The sequence below is a fragment of the Leopardus geoffroyi genome, chromosome B3 (genome assembly GCF_018350155.1).
Source record: "Leopardus geoffroyi isolate Oge1 chromosome B3, O.geoffroyi_Oge1_pat1.0, whole genome shotgun sequence".
Classification (NCBI taxonomy): Eukaryota; Metazoa; Chordata; class Mammalia; order Carnivora; family Felidae; genus Leopardus; species Leopardus geoffroyi.
Genome location: NC_059337.1, coordinates 37,258,159 through 37,277,212, shown reverse-complemented (window position 1 = coordinate 37,277,212; position 19,054 = coordinate 37,258,159). Strand labels below are relative to the sequence as shown.

At 55.1% G+C, this 19,054-nt stretch overlaps 1 protein-coding gene across 1 annotated transcript in view; it reads right to left on the bottom strand.

Moving 5' to 3' along the window:
• ITGA11 (integrin subunit alpha 11) overlaps positions 1-19,054 on the bottom strand; it is a 126,068-nt gene that overhangs the window by 10,057 nt on the left and 96,957 nt on the right. The window contains exons 13-23 of the mRNA XM_045449294.1: positions 18,655-18,795; positions 18,154-18,357; positions 17,267-17,397; positions 13,182-13,348; positions 11,821-11,963; positions 10,328-10,438; positions 6,760-6,845; positions 4,818-5,025; positions 2,572-2,670; positions 1,739-1,815; positions 761-850 (exon numbers count right to left, since the gene is read on the bottom strand). Of these exons, the coding sequence (XP_045305250.1) occupies positions 761-850; positions 1,739-1,815; positions 2,572-2,670; positions 4,818-5,025; positions 6,760-6,845; positions 10,328-10,438; positions 11,821-11,963; positions 13,182-13,348; positions 17,267-17,397; positions 18,154-18,357; positions 18,655-18,795 (1,457 nt within the window). The remainder of the gene's footprint in view (positions 1-760; positions 851-1,738; positions 1,816-2,571; positions 2,671-4,817; positions 5,026-6,759; positions 6,846-10,327; positions 10,439-11,820; positions 11,964-13,181; positions 13,349-17,266; positions 17,398-18,153; positions 18,358-18,654; positions 18,796-19,054) is intronic.

Sequence of the window (19,054 nt, the reverse complement as noted above, 5' to 3'; positions counted from 1 at the left end):
CGTGTCAGGAAGGATTCTGAGGCTCAGAGGAATGCACGCTGAGATCAGTTAGCAACGTCCTCCTGTGTGGGACGGGCATGAACCAGAAGGGCCATTATTTGACATCCCTGCCCCGGGGCCTGGCCTCTTTGGAGCACGAACTCGCCCACTACGCCCCGTTCCAGCCTCTAGCAGTGGCCGAGGGAGGGCCTGAGCTTGCTTTCTCTGTGGTCGCTATTACAGCTTCATCCGCCTGGGAGCTCCCAGAGGACAGGCTGGGGGCCGGTGGTACCTGGAGGGGAGTGGACGACTGGACAGGATGGTGGGAGCAGTTTGCCTTGCGGGGAGCAGGAGGGGGAGCGTTTTCTCAATTTGGCTGTTTAGAGTTGCAGGTGCAAGATGGTCAGGGAAAGCAGATGGGCTTTCAGTAGGTTTTATTACTATTTTAAAATTCTCTAAGATCATGCTCCCACTCACTGCCTGAACTTGGGGTGGACACCTCTGGCTGCCCCGGCCCTCGCCCTCCTCCCCTGCCCCTGCCGGGAGCTCCCTGGAGGCCAGATCTGTGTCTCCTCCTTCCACTATTTTGATAGCATCCGCCCACCATGGATGAGGGGGCTGCACCCTCCCACCCCTCAGGGACACCCCTGGCTCCGGCTCACAGTCCCAGGCACTGGAGCCCGGCCCCTGAGACCTCTGGCCTTATCAGGGCCCCCTCCAGGGGTACCCCATCTTAGGCCTCACTTCTCTCAGGCCTCCCCGCCCCCGGGGCCCCGCCCACCTGGTGAAAAGGACATCAGCCTCGTATTTGAGGTGGGAGCGCAGGAGGGCGGTGTTGTCTTCCTTGGTGCTCTCCTCCTCATCACTGTCACTGCAAGGAGAGCCCCCCCACCGAGCCATCAGGAAGTAACCTGCTTCTACCAGCCCAGTCAGCACAGCGGACTGGCTGGCTGCAGCCCCTCAAAACGGGCAGAGCAGGAGTCATTCCCACCCCACCTCCCGAGTTACAGGTAAGAAAAGAAAAGAGGGCTCAGAAAGGTTGAACGAACTTCCCAACGACACACAGCGTTTACATAGTGCAACTGGGAGCAGAACACTGGCTGTCCCACTCCTTATCCAGTGTTCTTTCTGTCCGGGATTTCCCCTGGGACATTTTTCAAGTTTATTTATTTTGAGAGAGAGAGAGAGAGAACAAGCTGGGGCGGGGCAGAGAGACATGGGGACAAGAGGATCTAAAGCAGGCTCTGTGCTGGCAGCAGAGAGCCCAACGCGGGGCTTGAACTCACCAACTGTGAGATCATGACCTGAGCTGAAGTCTGAAGCTTAACCAACTGAGCCACCCAGGTGCCCTGACATTTTTCCATCCGAAAAGACCTTATTCCCTTTACTCCGTGAGGATATCCCCTGCTTTGCCTATCTTCGGGGGCTGCTGTGAGGACCATTATGTGTACGGTGTTTTGTAACCGTGGGCTTTCAAAGTAACTGCTATCGAAATTGCCATATACAGGTGAAGGTATTATTATTTGTGTCCCGGCTGCCCCAGGCTGGAGAATGGCAGCAACACGGCAAGCAGCAGTTTGGCCTAAGCTAGGGGATTGGCAGGGGGTGGGCGGGGGTGTTCCCAGGGCAGGGCAGGGCAGGGGGGGACGGCCTGGAAGGGATCCCATTGGGCGCAGGGAGGGACTATTGCTAGGGGCCAAATGGGGGCCAGGAGCAGCGGGGAGGAGCGGGAGGAAGAAGGAGCAGGTGAGGCCCTGACCTGCCAGCGGTGAGCCGGATCTCCAGGTGGTGCAAGAAGACGGATTTGCTGAACTCAAAGTCTAGGCGGAAAGCCACCTGCGAGGAAGAGGTCAGTCGCCAGAGCTGGGGTGGCTGGGAACTGTGTCTGGTGACTTGTGTCCCAGTTGGAAGGTTCTTTGGCAAGGAGCCCTCATGGCCCCCCGCCTCTCGCCCCATCTCCTTTCCTTCCACTGCAGACCTGGGCCCTGGAAACATGCTGCCATTGCCTGGCAAGCTCTTGCCTCAAGCTCTGATTCCTGGTCAGAATCAGCCTGGTCTCAGATCTTCTCCTGCTCCAGAACCTTCAGCGGCTGCCCACTGCCCAGTGGAGATGGGTAAAAGCCACACGATCTGGAGTCTGGAACTTGGAGATTCTTCCTGGCGAACTTGCTTCTCCCCTCACACACCCTAGCCACTTTCCACATGCACTTTTAGGCACATGGTAAGTGCTCACGAAACGTTAACTTTTCTCCCAATCTCTTGCCATGCTCACAGGAGGATGACAGAGGCTGGACTCTGAAAAGCTGTGTTAGGATACAGGACAGCGGGGTTAAGTGGCCAAAAGGTGGGGGGAGAGTGGTGGGTGGGAGTGGTAGGGCTCCCCCTGAGGTGAAGGGGCCTGGATGTTCTTTTGCGGGGAGCTGGCTAGTTAGGTCATTTAAGAGTCATTTCCTGGGAGAAAAAACTAAAAAGCATGCTCAGGCATCCTGCTCCCTCCTCTGTTCTCCCCTCAGTTCACTTCCATTTCTCTTGCATTCCCAGTGCCTCCCAGTTCCCGCCTGGCCCCGCCCCCACACTGCCCCCAGCCTCAACCTTGGCCTTGGCCCGGAAGAAGGGGTAGCTGACGTTGCAGACTTTCTTGTGGAGTCTCCTCTCCTCGTTCACGCACTCGATGCTGCCGTCTGAGTCGTCCTGGAGGTGGGTGGAGGGCACAGTGGGCAGCAGTTAGGTGGGCCAGAGACCCAGGTCTGGGGGCCACCCGTGCCGCCTCCACTGCCTGTACTGAAGCTGCAGTTGGAAGGAAGCTGGGACCACAGGGGCCCTGGAGAAACCCACCCAGGTGGCGGTGGGTTTGAGGGGGAAACACCACCGGGCCCCCCAGCCTATCTGAGCTGGGGCCCCACTGGGCTAGCACAGGCGTCTGTCTCCTCAACACAGGTCCTGAGGGAGGGGACTCACAGCGCTCTAGACTGATGGCTGCTGGGTGGCTGTGCGCTCATTTGCTTGGGTCTCATTTTGCTTATCTGTGAAATGGGGATGACAGTACCTACCTCATTTAGTCGCTATGGGCGTTCAATGATACAATGCATATAAATGCAGTGCCTAGTTCAATTCCCAGAACGGTGTAATCGCTTGCTAGATGATGATTTGTACCCGCTGCGGGCCCTGCACCCTTGGGCCCTAAGCTGTATGTCTAAGGAACATGTGTGTTTCCTTGGATGTAGATGTAGGTTGGTATGCTTTTGCCTATGTGTGTACAAAATGTATGTGATCAGACTAACACATTTGTTTCTGGCTAAGGGGGTGTTTCCTCCACTAGAGTTCCCCTTGGCTGGATGATGGGGGGTCAGGGGCATCTCCCGGGCTGGGGATGGATGGGAGGCATCCTGTGAAGGAGCCAGGAGCCTCTCCTCTGTTCTCACAGCCCTCCTTTGCCACAGAAACAAAATCCCATGACTCCTGGCCCCTGGGGTTATGAGACTGTAAAGTCTGGGCTAGGGAAGCGGTGAAAGGTGGATGTAGGTTTCAGGCTCAGTTGCCCCTAAATATTCCAATTGAGACAGATACAAAAATCTCTGGGCAGGACAGGACTTTGAAAGGCCATCACATGGCCTCCTCACCTTCACTCAGGGCTATGGGGGGCTTGGCGGTGGGGCCCAGCCCTGGGCCTGACAGACCGACTGGTGGTGGTTCTGCAGTGGAGGTGAGGACAGAAGGGCCCTTGTGCCTGCCCCACCCCACACTCTGGGCTCTACACTGACACTCTGGGACCCCCGAGGGCAGAGGCTGTGTCTGACGGGACCTGGGTCCCCCAGCACCCACACAAGACAGCGGTGTCCTGGGTTTACTCAATAACCACGTCTCCAGGACTTCTCTCATGCCCTGCAGGCATTCCAGATTATAGCAGGCTAGCACTCAGGCACTCTGGATGTCCCTGGGGCATACACAGGGCTGTGCCTGGGACTTCTGTGGGGCTGAAGGGACTTGCGTGGCCTTCTGCCGCTTTGGGAAGGCACTCGAGAACACACGACATGACCGTGCTCTGCCGTGAGGAACCCCACCCTGCCACTTAGCAGCTCTGTGCTCCTGATCGGGCCCCTTAACACCTCTCTGTGCCTCAGTCTCCTTCTCTGTAAAATGGTAACCAAGAAGAAACAGGAGCCTGTCAGGCAGAGGAGGGAGGGAGTCCAGGCAGGGGACCACATGGGTAGGGCCTCAGTGTGAAGGCAGGTGTGCTGGGAAGCAGCTGTGGTGGCCGGACTAAGGGTGTGGGGGTGAGCGCAGAGGTGGCAGGTGATGGATGGGGAAGCGGATGGGCCTTGAATGCCACAACAGAGTCTGGAATTTGTTGTGAAAGCAGCTGGGCATGATGGGCAATTTTAAAGTGGGGAGTAACCTGTTCCGATTCTTGTTAGAAGGGCCCTTTTGAGAAAGCCTGAAGGATGGACTGTAGGCAGAGGGTGTGTATGAGCTGGTGTGCATATGTATGGTGTGTGTGTGTGTGTGTGTGTGTGTGTGCACGCGCCCTAATGAGGGCCGAGGACACAGGCCCAAGGACGTTCCTCCCCACGTTCCTGAATGGGTCAGACCCTCATCTGCCGGTGGTTCTCGACCCTGGCTACACACTCACATCCCCCTGGCTGCTTTAAAAGCACACACTGCTGCAGGCCCCACCTCAGACCAGATCGGTTTGAATCTCCGGGAGAAGTCTGACCACAGGTGCTCGCAAGCTTCCAGGTGATTCTCGTGGGCAGCCAGCCAGGCCCCTTGGCTGGATCCGTCCTATCCTGCCTCTGCCCTTAGCCTCAGGAAGGCCAGGCAGGTCGCCAAGGTCTCACCTTCTGGATCAAGCTGGCAAACTGCAGGTTTGCTGACTGCGAAATATTTAGGACTGTGCTATAGGCATTCTCGCCCCTGTTCTCCAGCACGGCCTCCACTGCCACCCGCCGGCGCGTGCTCTCTATGATGAAAACTGCGGTGTCAAAGGTGAGCGTGTACGTGGAGCAGTCCTGCACAGGCTTCCTCAGCACCCTCTGGCAGTACTCCCTGTGGGAAAGAGACCACCAGGATGAGGCAGATGCAATGGGGAATGCAGGGCTAGGCCTCCCTACTCACGTATATGAAAGAGCAGACCGAGGCCGGCTGGCTAGTGACTACGTCCCTGAAATGGCCGCAGAAAGAAGTTCCTGCTCAAACCTCAGAACACGCCTCCTCCCCTTAAGTAACTTACCGATTGATGCTTTCTTCTGAAGTCTGAGGTGGGAGGAAGGAGAGTGTGAGAGGCATGGAAAGTGTGAGTAGAAGAGGGAGGCTTCTCTCAGGTAGGGGCCAGAGGCAGGAGCCCTCAACCCTGTCCAGGCTTAGAATGACCTGGGAGCGTTTTACCCCTCCCCAAACCAATTAATCAGAGTCTCTGGGGATGGTGTTTGGTGCTAGGTATTTATCTAGCACAGCTAGGCTGACAGCCAATGGTTAATAGGTGACCAGTGAGAAACGTTCTGTATACACTGAGGCCAAACATGTTAGAGATCCTCAGACACAGTGGTTCTTAAACTTCAGTGCATCAGAATCTCTTGGAAGACTTGTTTAAACACAGATTGCTGAGCTCCACCCCGGAGTTTCTGATTCAGTAGGTCTGTGACCACCAGGCCCAACATTTGCATTTTTAACAAGTTCCAGGTGATGCTGATAATTGCTGATCTGGGACCACACTTTGGCAGCCAATCCGCTGAGGCCACGACCCTTCCCCAGCCAATCAGCTAAGGCCACGATCCCTATGAAACCTTTGTGCTTTTGTAACTCGCTCTCTCTCTCCGGTATCTCACCGGTGCAGGTAGGAGATTGAGCTCGAGCTAGCTCGAATAAAGGCTCTTTGCTTTTGCATCGGACTCGGCTCCCTGGTGGTCTTTGGGGATCACGAATTCTGGGCATAACAGTATATACCCCTTCTCTACTCAGCATGTTTCCCTTTTGGCTTTGGCTACCAGGAAGCTCAGAGCCAAATGTCAAGACGATCTTGATTAGTAGCCTAGATGGTTAGAATATTTGCTTCTTCATCCTTCCCTAAAGTTTGTTTATGCTATTTCTATTTATTGTATATGTCAGGGTATATATGTCTTCTACCTAAATATTACAGAGTTGGGTAAAAGTTGAGCATGAATTATTTGAAAATATAGGGTGCCTGGGTGGCTCAGTCGGTTAAGCGGCCGACCTCAGCTCAGGTCAGGATCTTGCGGTCCGTGAGTTCGAGCCCCGCGTCGGGCTCTGTGCTGACAGCTCAGAGCCTGGAGCCTGTTTCAGATTCTGTGTCTCCCTCTCTCTGACCCTCCCCCGTTCATGCTCTGTCTCTCTCTGTCTCAAAAATAAATAAACGTTAAAAAATTTAAAAAATATTACAAAAATTTAAAATAGGACATTTTCTATTCTTTCCCCCTTCTTTGCTACAGAACCACAGGTCCTCGTCTCCACCTTTTATCTCTTTGGTAGTAGAGGCTCCAAAGAAAGGATTCCTTTTTCAAAACAAAGTTTGAGGAGGTAGGATAACTAGTAGTTTTCATTTTACAGAGGAACTGACTGAGGCCCAGAGAGGGAAGAGACTTGCCTGAAGCCACACAGGAGTGAGAGGCAGAGCCTGGGCTAGACCCAGGCTCCAAGTTCGGTGTTTGATCCATGCTGCCTGCAAGAAGGATGTGCAGGAAATAATCCAGCTCCCCGGGAGCCCCGGATCCACCAGCAGGGAGGGAAAGGAGTCAGGGTGGGGGCTGGGAGGGGCCAACTCACATGGCTGTGGGCAGGTCACTGCGGGCATCCAGCAGGAGGTCAGGGACGCAGTGCTCGTCCTCACTGCAGCCATTCCAGAAGGGCACCTGGGCCAGGGAAAGCCAGGGAGGGGTGGGTGGGCGGCCCTTTTTGCTGGGGGCCATCTCTCACCCCCACAGCACACCAGCTCCTCTCTCTACCACACTAGATACAGGCTTTGTCTTCTCTGCCCTTTCCACGGACACCACCCTGCTGTTCCTCGTGCTTTTGCCCAAGTGCCCTCCTCTAATAAATACATGGCTCAAAACTCAGCTCCTCCTGGGTCTCTCAACTGAGCCGGTAGCACAGAACACCCACCCGCCCCACAGGGCAGTTCCAGTCCACATTTACTGTGGGGGGCAAGGTCTTAGGTACTGGGGATACAGGATGAGGAAGACAGCTTCTGCTGTCAGCTCATGGGGAAGAACTGTGTGAATAAATAATTATAGTGTGAAATGTGCAAAGAAAAAAAAAAAACAGATCTGTGGGAGGGATAGGAGAGGCAGAGGGGAGGAAACAGTTACTTTGGTCTGTACCTGGTCAGAGAAGCCTTCAGGGAAGAGACAGTAGGTCAGAGTTCTGAAGGATGACCAAGTTAGCTGGATGGCCAGAGGGACAGGGGAGTCGGGAGGAAGGATGAGCCTGTGTAAAGGTCCTGAGGCATGAAGCAGCATGGTGCGTTTGGGAAATGACGGCTGGTTTAGTGTTGCTGTCGTGTGGGGGGGTGAGGGGAGAGGAGGGAGAGATGGGTGGGGCCAGTTCTTACAGGGCCTCGGCATCATGCCTTGCAATGGACAGGAGTCACAACTGCTGGGCAGGGGCAGGGGAGGGGGAGGGACAGGACTGTCGGGCCTGCGTATTGAAGGCTCCGTCTGGCGGCTGGGGGTGGATGCACTGGATCGAGGCTAGAGTCAGGGAGACCGCTGAGGAGGCTGCTAAGCGTTCATGCAAGGGAAGATGAATGATGTTGGAGGCATCCAACATCTGGATATGGAGAGGAGACAACGGGTGAGGGCCGCCAGAGGTGGGGTCCCTAGGACCTGGAGTTCATCAGAGCTAAGGAGGCAAAGGGCCCAGGACGTTGGCGGAGTCCCTTTGTCCGTGTGTGGGAGGATGGCCACACCGCTCATTTATACGTGGCAGGGTAGGCTGAGTTCAGTTCTGGGGCACGTTGAGTTTGACACGCCCGTGGTCCTTCCAGCTGAGGAGTGCGACTGTCCCTACCAAGGACACGGCCCAAAAAAGGGGAGGGGAAACAGGTGTCACAAAGGCCACACGGTATCCGAAACCCATGAGCTTTTCTCACAGGTGAGCTCCTTAGCCGCCTCACTCAGGTCCACACGCGCGTCCGTGGACACGTTTCTGTCCAGCACAGCCCTCGGGTCGGCCGTCAAATGGCACACACTTACAGCGAGAAGCAGGCACGCAGCAGCCAGCAGAAAAGCCAGCACAGCCATGTGACAGGGGGCAGGGTGAGGCCACGCAGTGAAGGGACAGAGCGTAAAACACTGAGTCTGAGGACTCTTACAGCGGCCCCCCGGGGCTTCGCTGTAAGCTGGCACCCACGTGCCCCTCGGTGACGTCAAGTCTCCGATGAGATGCCCCCACCCTGCCTGGCAGGCTGCGTAAAAAGCGTGAAAACTATATTATAACCTTCAGAAGCATTTCCATCCAGTTGATTAAAAGGAATAATTAATGCGATAAGCAAACGCTACACTCAATTATGTGGAACAGCTCATTGCCCCAGGAGGCGAGCTGCCGCGGCGTGGAACAGACGCTAAGTAAGAATCTGTAGAAGAGCGACGGGCGGAGTATGTCTCCTTCGCTAGAGACTGGGCACTAGAAATCCAGATTAACAAGATTTTTAGCAATTTAGCCGCTACTCAAAGCCCTCGATAATATGACCCAGATTGTCTTTTTCAGACCTATTTCTCCTTGACATTTTTAAAATGTTTATCTGTATTTGAGAGAGAGAGAGACAGTGAGTGAGTGCGGGAGGGACAGAGGTGGAGACACAATCGGAAGCAGGCTCCAGGCTCCGAGCTGTCAGCACAGAGCCTGACGCGGGGCTCGAACTCACGAACCGCGAGATCATGACCTGAGCCGAAGGCGGACGCGTAACCGACTGAGCCACCCAGGCGCCCCCAGCCTGCTTTTTCCCACTTCCGTGTCTTGGATATACTGTCAGCTCTCCTGGAACAAAAGCCCACTCTTCCCATTGCTGCATAGCTGAATCTGGTCTATTCTTTAAGGAGCAGCCGACAGTCACCCCCTCCAGGAAGTCTCCCTGCCCTGTCACGTGATTACTCCATCACACTGCCCACTGCCTCTGAGCTCACCCCCGGCCTACAACGCTTACTGCCACCTTGCATGGATATCATGAGCCGGGCAGAGAGTGTGCCCTGCCCGTCAGTCTGCATTGTGGGCTTCCACATGCTTGGAGAATGAGTGGCAGGTTCTCATTCGTTTGCCGTAGCGGCTCTGTAATTACTGCGACGAGGAAAAACCTTAATGACTCAGCGTGTCGCCTCTGCTCCTCTCCTGGCTCACTGATGAGGACTCCAGCCTTGCCAGGCCATTCCCTCCTTCTCGAACTGGGTAACATAACCTCTCTTATACGTCTGTGATGCAGAATCAGGAGAAAGGAGGGAAGGTGTGAGGGTTGAGGGCTGGGTGGTGGAGTCTGGGAGGTCTGGGAAGGCAAAGGGGGAGGAGCTGAACACAAGGAAGGGGTGAATGGGAGCAGAGAGGGGCTTTCAGAAGCATTGCTGTCGGCCACCCGATCCTTTTATGTTGGAGAAATACAAGTAAGAATGTGAGTGATTCTGAAGTTGTTGTTTGCCAGCGGGAGTCTATAAAACTATGAAATTCTCAGAGACACTGCTCAGAGACTGGCCTTCAGAGGCCATGGTCTTCAGAGAATTGTGGCGAATGTGAAAGTTGTTTCCCGAATCCTTAAGGCTCAGGAATTAGATATTACGTGTTACAGATTTTGCCTGCTCTCCCAGCACAGCTCAGACAGAATTAAACTGTGACCTTTTCTTTGAGGGGGATTTCGGTGGGAGTTGGAGGTGTGGGGGGCATGTGAGTGTTCAATACCAGAACGTTCTGATGCCACTGGAGCCAGGGGTTAGGGAGTGTGATTGAGGGGGCTGGAGCACAGCTGCTAGAACCTTCTAGGTGGTTGAATCACCTATTTTGGCCTCCAGTGCCCTCACCTGTAAATGAGGGAGGTGGGCGATTGAGACCTAAGGTCCCTTCTGGTTCTGTGATTCTCCGGGACCTGTTCAGAGCTCACCCTGTGCTGCGGATACAGGGGACCCTCCACCAGGAGAGGCCTGGCCCTCCCCTACAACACGTTCAGCCCGGGTCACAAGGGAGGAGGGATGGAGTCCTGTTGCGGGTTTGCAGGGCAGGAGACAGGAGGGTGCAAGAGGGGAAGAACTCCTTTGTACCAGCGCACTCGGGATCTGGGCTTTGGGGAGGAGGTCAGGTGTGGTAGGGGGGTTGCTGACGGCCAGGGCTGTGTGCCCCACGTGCCGGGATGTACCGAGACACGGAGGGTGGTGGGCCAGCCGTCGTCCAGCATGGGGCCGTGGTCCGGGTCCTCCAGGGAGTACTCGACCGAGAAGGCCACCGGCTTCACATAGTCAGCAGTGTCCTGTGTGGGAGGAGATGAGGGAGACGTGAGGAGGCGTGGGGTGCCCATTTCTGGGCCAGGATGCTGAGAGAAAATGTCCACTTTCCTAACACAGGAGGGCCGCTTCCCTGTTGGCCTCAGGGTGGGTCCGGGATGAAGGGGTGTGCTGGATGGATGGAGGTTCAGCAAAAGCTCCCGCTCGGCCTTCAAGGCTGGGCACCTCCCCCTCCCCCCACCCAGTGCCTCGGCCTCCAGGGGGCCAGGCTGGGCCCACTACCCCATGTGCACACCCTGTCCAGAGCCCTTACTCCGGCTGGCTCCTTATATGGCATTCGAACTGCCTCTGTGTGCTGATCTCCCTCCTTCAGAAGCACTTGGCACAGGGCTTCACGAATGCGTTGAATCGATGAACGAACAAACGTGTGGACAAAACAAGAGCTGTTCCGGCAGGGGTCCGGGTATGGTTGGTAAAGAAGGGGATGCTTAGAGATGCCTACAAAATCTCCCACGTGGAACCCAGATCCTGATACGAGTGGCTTCTTTGTATCAGGGCAGTGACTCTCAAACTGGAGATTTTGCATCCCCGGGGGTGGGAGGGAGGGGGCAGCAAAACCCTGAGTGCTGAGCCCAACCCCTAGTTTCTGATGCTGGCGGGTCTGGCGTGGGGCTTGGAAACATGCATTGCTGACAGGTTCCCATGTGATGGGGATGCGGCTGGTCCGGGGGCCCATGCTTTGAGAACGAGGACAACAAACACCTCAGAGGGGGGGGCCACATATTAACGGACGTGAGGACCTCCCATATCCGCTCACTTTTCCAACTTTTGACCTTTGGACCACGGGGGTCGGGTGGGCTCTTAGTGCCCCCTGCTTGCATCTTAAGGCTGGAGCAGTGGCCTGGGCATTTGGAGTTTCTGGATGAGGCAGACCTCCTATCCTCCTCCTCATCCGTGGAATCAGGCACCAGGCCACTGCTGGTTCCCCCTCTCTGCCAGGCTGGCTGCTCTCGCCTCCTCCTCCCTGTTCATCCCCACTATGAGCCTGTCCTACCTGGTCCTCATCTTTAGCCAATGCCTGCTTCCATTCCCTCCGGCCACAGCCCCCGCACACTCTGTGAGCCCTCACCGAGCCCAGATTTCACCCTCTGCTAAGGAAACGGCAGACATCACAGGGCTGGGGAAGAAGGGATTTTGGAGGTGGGTACCAGAAGTGATAGATAGTGTGTCCCAGTAGGGCATGAATATGGGGGGCGGGGGCAAGGTCTGGGACAGTGTACCCCAGCTGGGCCTCCTGAGGCCCCAGCTGAGCTCTCTGCCTCTCCCATGGCAGCACCTCGTCCAGCTGTGTCCCCTCCCTGTTTGACCTTGGTCTCTGCTGGTTGGGGCTACTGGGTGTCAGGCTCACCAGGACATGGAAGTTGATCCGCTCACAGTGCTGCTGGCTGGAGGAGAGCAGGACAGCTCGGTTGGTGTATCGGTCCCCGCCCTCATCCAGGTGGGCCCGCGGCGTGTACCGCCTCTCATCCATGGTGGCGTTGTATCTGATGCCTGGAGGAGGGAGAGGGCAAGACCGTGAAGGCGGAGCCACATTTCCACTCAAGACTCTGCCTGTCTTTTAAGAGAGGCTCCTGAAAGCCAGCCTCCTCCAGGAAGCCCTCCAGGCTGGCCGGGGAAGAGCTGCTCTTCTCTTCTCACAAGGCCCTAGTGTGGGTGGGAAACTCCGGTGCGGAGAGTGAGAAAGGAGAAAAAGGAGGGGCAGATGGGGCTGGCAATGAAGGGAAAGAGAAAGAGACAGAGATGTAGGAGAAATCAACGTGGTGGAAGAGGAGACAGAACGAGCGGCCAGGGCGATGCCCTCGTTGGAGCCCCTCCTGGAGCGCCGGACGTCCCCGCCTCTCCCTTCACCTTCCCAGGTCCCGTCAGGCGTGGGTCAGAGCCTCCACAGGCCGCAGTTCCCACCCCACGAGCCCTTCCCAGTAGCGGCTCCAACCTAAGACACTGCTCTGGGGTTGAAGGCCTGCAGCCTCCTTCCCTGTAACTGGGCTGATCTTTTGCCAAATCCAGGAAAAGCCTCGTCTCGTCCCCTGTACCCCAGCCAGCCCTCTGGGTGCACCGATTCTTGCACCTTCCTCTTTTTATAAATAGAAGTTGAAAGAAGCGCACAGCCACCCAGGCTCGCCTTTACCTCTCCCCCATCCCCCCCCACCCCCCATCCTTCTGGTGAGCCCTGCTCCCTGGCTGAGAAGCTTTCAGAAATCCCGGTTTCCTGCAGTCTGGTCCCAGAACCTGCAGCTGTCACTTCCTGGGGCCGCCTGGGTCCAGGGCTGCTGTGAGTAGGCGCCTGGCTCAGAGGGAAACTGCCCTGCCCTAGACCGACACCCACTCTGAGCAGTGACCACTCCCACTGAAGGTTTCATCTGTCTGACCCTCTCGTTTCCTGCTTCCCCTCCTGGGTCTGACTCTTCCTCTGCATCCTGGCTGTCCCAGTTCCCAGTTCTCTTCCCAACTTTGCATCCCAACTCTTTCCTTCTTCCTCTGGCCCCTCCCTTGCTGGTCACTGCTGCTCACTGCCATCCCCTTGCTTCTTGGAATTAGATCATCAAATGCAGTCATCAAGGTGGCTCGAGTTGTGACCTGGCCCTTAAAACCTATTTCAGTGAAAGCCCTGGTTTTGAAACAGAGCAATCCCAAAGTCTACGGGAAGTGGGGGGGGGGCGGTGGTGGTGGAGATCGGGGCTGGGGGGAGCGGGGAGAGGCCTGGTTTACCGACTGTGTCCGTTTTGAAATGGGGTGCCAGGAACACGGGCATGAAGCAGAGGAAGGCGGCCAGGCAGGTGGCGTCCCTGCCGCTGCGTTTGCAATCCCTGTGGAAGATGTTGATCTTGGACGGCTCAAAGTGGAGGCTGGCATTGATCTGAACCACGGGACGGGACCTGGAGCAGAAGAAGGAGTAGCTGGAGGGTGGGGAGTGTGGCTGCTGCGGGGGCCCAGCAGAGCGGGGGACGGAGGCGGTGGGAAGCGGATGGAAATGGGATCTGGAAAATCTTGGAGGAGGGCGGAGAGGGGCCCCGGAAGTTAAGGTTTTGGGCAAAACAGGGACAGGTGGGTGGAGGGCAGCCACATAGCCCCTGGAGGCAGCCCTTCAACATTTCCCAGGGGCTGTATTTGCTGCAGACCACACTGACTGCCTCCTGCCTCTTCATCCCATCCCTGGACAGCCATTAGAATAATCTGGAGAGTTGTAAAAAAACCCTGATGCCCAGTTTGTCCTCCAGATCAAATCAAATCAGGATTGGCATTGACAGGTCTGAAAGCAGTGCCTCTCGAATTTTAATATGCTCGCACATCTCCGGGGGATCTTTAAAATGCAGATCCTCACCCAATAAGTGGGGACCAATTCTGTATTTCCAGTAAGCCCTCGGCTGAAGCTGTTGCTGTTGGCCCAGGCCCAAGCTTTGAAGAGCAAGGTGTTAACGCTTCCAGGTGGTTGCAATGTGTGGCCAAAGTGGAGAACCATTCGCTGTTGGAGAGATTCCCCATCTATCCACCCGACAAGACCCTATCCAAGCAGGCATGGAAATGCAAATGTATTCTTGTATTGGTCTAAGGAAAACATAATCAGAGAACGAAGTACACTGCCTCTCCAAAGCATGCGTTTCTATAACAAGAAGGAAGTGTAGCGTGATTATCTGTGCTAATGCCCCGCTCTTAGCCTAAGGAATTGTGCCTCCCCTGCGTTGTGCCAGGGAGAGGCGGGTTTGGGTCTCGGCTCCACGGTTCCTCACGGACCTCGGGCAGGTCACATGATCTCTCTGAGGGGGATGTGAGAGCCAAAGGAGGTAAGTGAGAGGGGCCCTTTGTGTAAAGTGTAGAGTGCTGTGTAAACACAATAGCTTACATTAGCGGTTCCCAAACTTGGCTGCCCGTTGGAAACAGATACCTGGGGAATCTTGAAAGTTTACTGCTTGCCTGGGCCCCTTCCCTAGACGTTCTGCTTTACGTGGTCTGGGTAGAGCCCGGCCTGTGAGAGTTTGAAAAACTCCTGGTTTGTGACAACACGGTTGGGTCTAGAGGGCATGATGTGAAGTGAAATAAGTCAGACGAAGACAAACACCGTGTGCCTTCACTTATATGTGGAATCTAGAAAGCGAAACAAACGAATAAACCAACAAAGAGCAGCATTAGACCTATAAATACAGAGAACAAACTGAAGGTTGTCAGAGGGGAGGGGGAGGGGGAGTTGGGCAGAAGCGGGGAAGGGGATGGGGCGCCTGGGTGGCTCAGTCGGTTAAGCGGCCCGACTTCAGCTCAGGTCATGATCTCGCGGTCCGTGAGTTCGAGCCCCGCGTCGGGCTCTGTGCTGACAGCTCGGAGCCTGGAGCCTGTTTCAGATTCTGTGTCTCCCTCTCTCTGACCCTCCCCCGTTCATGCTCTGTCTCTCTCTGTCTCAAAAAAATAAATAAACGTTAAAAAAAAAATTAAAAAAAAAAAAAGAGGGGGGGAAGGGGACAGGGCGGTACAGGCTACTGGTTGTGGAATGTATACATCATGGGGGTGAAAGGCGCCACATAAAGAATACAGTCAATGATATTACAATAGGTATGGTGACAGGCTGTACTTGTGGTGAGCACAGCATAATGTATAAACTTGTCGAGTCACTATGTCGCACACCCGAAACTAATATAATGTGTGCATCGCCTATATGCGAATTAAAAAAAAAAGAGAGAGAGAGAGAGAGAGAAGCTCCCAGTCTATCCTAACAGGGCAGTTTGAGATCCACGGGGTTGGATCCCAGAGTCTTCCCAGAAGGCCCAGACCCACAGTTGTACCACTGCTGAGGTAGCACTTAGGTTTAGACCTCAAAAGTTGGAGCTTGCATGGGTCCTTTTGCAGACTGATTCTCTTGGGGTGTGTGTGCATGTGTCTTGTTTCCTGTAAAGGACTTGGTTTATGTGTCATCCTACTGACCTGCTAGGCCATGTCTACCGCCTAACCTGGGTCTTGCTCACCCGGAACCAATACACTGAATCTTTACCGCCCAAGCCGCTCTTGCTGTCACCCCAGAGATCCATGAGCCCCAATATGCGAAGGGGACCTTCAGAGAGAGGCCGTGGCCCCGGTGCACAGCACCCCCAGCGCTGCCTTTAGATGGCCTAGCGGTGTGGGGCAGTGAACGCTCTGGCCATGGAGGATGGGGGGATACGAGGATCCCCCCAGATACACTGCTCTCCCTCCTCCCCTACAATGGTCTGTTGCAAGAAGCAGAGATGTGTCCCACCTCGCTGGAGATCCAGTGAGCAAGTGAGGCCCCACTCACACCTGCTCCCCTTTTCTGCTTCAGCATCCTTGACCTTCACCTCTGCCTCTGGGATGAGGCCCTTCCCAAAGCATTAGCATGACCTCTAGTCTGGGGCTCTGTTTTCTAGGGAACCCAGGCTAAGACATCTCCCAACCGGGCCATAATATTCTTGGCGACTGAGAGCGAGTCCACTCCTCATTCTCCCCGGGGAGTCGTTAGGACACCTCTGTTTCATGCCTTTTTTAAGTTGTATGAAAAATGGGTCTGTGTTCATATAAAATTACACACAGGTGGGAAAAGATGGGTTGGAAATATGCCAAAATGCTAACAGCGGTAATGTGAAGTGGATGAAGCCCTGAGTGAGTTCTTTCTTTATTTTATAATTTTTCTTTAAGTTATTGGATTTATAATGAAAAATAGCTCATCAACATACATGAAAAATTAAGCCTTTTCTGGCTCAAAAATTGCCAACACATCACATGGCAAAATATATGGACTTTTAGAAAGCTCCTTTTTTTTTTTTTTTTTTTAACGTTAATTTATTTTTGGGACAGAGAGAGACAGAGCATGAACGGGGGAGGGGCAGAGAGAGAGGGAGACACAGAATCGGAAACAGGCTCCAGGCTCTGAGCCATCAGCCCAGAGCCCGACGCTCAAACTCATGGACCGTGAGCTCATGAACCGTGAGATTGTGACCTGAGCCGAAGTCGGACGCTCAACCGACTGAGCCACCCAGGCGCCCCACCTTTTTTTTTTTTTTTAAAGCTGTAGACCATTGCTAAAGAGAGGCCCTGAAGAAAGAAAAAGAAAGAAAGAAAGAAAGAAAGAAAGAAAGAAAGAAAAGAAAGAAAGAAAGAAAGAGAAAGGTCCTGAGTGCAGATGGGTGGCAAATATCTGATGCGCTCGTGCAGAAATGAGACCCTCAAAAAGGAAAGAAGAAGTCCGAAGGGGTTTGGAGGAAAGAAATCTGTATTACGTAAAGATTCTTTCACACTAGGGGAGAAGGGAGATCCTTCCAGCCGATAAGAATATCGTCAGCCTGTCCTTTAAGTAGCTTGAAAAGCTGAAGTGGAAGAAGAGCCCAAACAGCCAGAACTTTTGGGACAAATTCTAAGAGGGGCTTTTGGACACTATAATCTTAGAACTCTGTGGGAAGAGGGATTTGGACTTCAAGACAGCTTACAGTGATTCCACAGAAAGGAAATTTGTAATCACGAGAGGATTAAGAACATGAGGATTAAGAGGGTGAGTTTGGCTGACAATGATTAAAGACAAAGGGACAAAGGTTCTGAAGAATATTTTTAAAACCCGCTGTCTGGGCGCCTGGGTGGCTCAGCCGGTTCAGCATCTGACTCTTGGTGGGGCCCTGATCTCAGGGTCGTGGGAAGATGGCTCTGCACTGAGTGTGGATCCTGCTTCAGATTCTCTCTCCCTCTCTCTCTCTGCCCCTCTTCCCTGCTCTCTCTCTCTCTAAAATAAATAAAAACAACAGGCCCCTTCCCCTCGCCCCCCGCCAAACCCCGGTGTTCATCCTGACCCTCAGCGAACGCACCACAAAATCACAGCATTGCCAAGGGCGCCCACCGCCAGGTCCACCAGCCCATCCTCGTTGAGGTCCAGTTGTCCGTGGATGCTGCAGCCAAAATACTGGAGGCCGGGAACCAAGTCGGAGGCGGCAATTCTCTGCAGGAAGTGGGAAGAGAAAGCCAGGCATGGGCACTGTTCACACAGGGCAGGACAGGACAACCCTCGGGGAAACTACAATCAGGAGCGCTGGAGAGAGCCCCTTTGGAACCATCAGGAAGCTTCCGACCCAGAGCCCAAACAGACCCCGCTCCTGGTCTGTCTGTCACGGCACCTAACGTCAAGTCATTCTTTTGGATTAAGATCTCTCGTCTTAAAAGGGTTCCCCATTAAGTGTAAATACATGTTCCCTGGTAGGTAACCCAGCGGCCTCCTTGACCATGGTGTGTTAGACTACCTTACTAAGAAAATACATAGGCAAAAGTGAGGACCCTGAGGGCATGGGACCCGAGATGGGTCCCTCTTGAGGCGGGCAAGGTTTCCAGCATGTGGCATTTCCAGAGAAGAGCAAGCCCACGTGGGAATTCTCCACTCTCTGTCAACTGCCTGCGTGTGTGTGTGGCGGGGGGTGGGGGGGGTCGGGGGGGTGGGGGTGGGGAGTGAGGTTAGGGTCCCTGGGGTTTTGTTGTTGCAGGGGGAGATAAAGCTACGCAGGGAGAGGGTGCCCGCAGGGGTGGTGGGAAGGTCCAGAAGACAGATGCACCCGTTTCAAAATCCTGACTTGAGGCAACTAGAGCTAGGCCAGACTGGGGTCCTTTCCTGCAGGAGGGCACAGAAGAGGCTCCTGAACTGGATGCTCCAGCAGGAGCGGCCAGGACTCCTGGTCCAGCTCCAGCTGTGGACAGGGAGCGGCACCTGCTTCGGCGTCTTTAGGAGGCTGGCTTGGAAGCCGTGGAAGATGTAGACGGCTCCTCCGTGGTTGTCCTCCAGAGGGGCTCCCACCACCACGTCGTTGTAGGAATCCTGATTGAGGTCCCGAACCGAGGCTATGGAGGACCCGAATCGGGCATTCTGGTAGCCGTGGGAATCCTTCAGTGTTCCGTTATAAACAAACCGGTTCTGCGAAACCAGGGGTGGAAAAAGGCTTGGGCTCAGGGGGATGTGGCAAGGACCCTCAGGGTCACGGTCCCCTCTGGCCTGCAGCACCTTGTCTCCAGCCCATGTTCCCCAGAATTCCTGCTCTCCCCGGCCTGGCTCAGCGGGTGGGCACTGGCCTCTCGGGGTGCACCCAGTGAAGGCAGGGCGGGGCCAGGTGCCTCAGAGGGCTCCGCCCCCCCCCCCCCCCCCCCCCCCCCCCCCCCCCCCCCCCCCCCCCCCCCCCCCCCCCCCCCCCCCCCCCCCCCCGCACAGTAGTACCTGTCTCAGGGTGTAGACATACACCCGGCCCCGCTCTCGGCCCTCGCTGAAGTACATGGGGGCGCCCACCAGCAGGACATCAGTCACCCCGTCGCCGTCGATGTCCACAGAGGTGATCTCGCTCCCGTAGTAGGAGCCTATCTGCAGCACAGGGGTGGGAGAGGGCAGTGCGCTGGGCTGCACAGGGAGCCGAGGACGCCCTTCCACTCGGAACTTGGGTGAACAAAGACAAAGGGTCCTCCCCTTCTCACCCCCCTCTCCCCTCCCGTGGAGTGGACTCACCTATTTTCACTTGGTCCCATCTTTCCCTCTTTCCTCCCTTTTTTTTTTTAAATGTTTATTTATTTGAGAGATAAAGAGAGAGAGAGAGAGAGAGAGAGAGAGAATGAGCAGGGGAGGG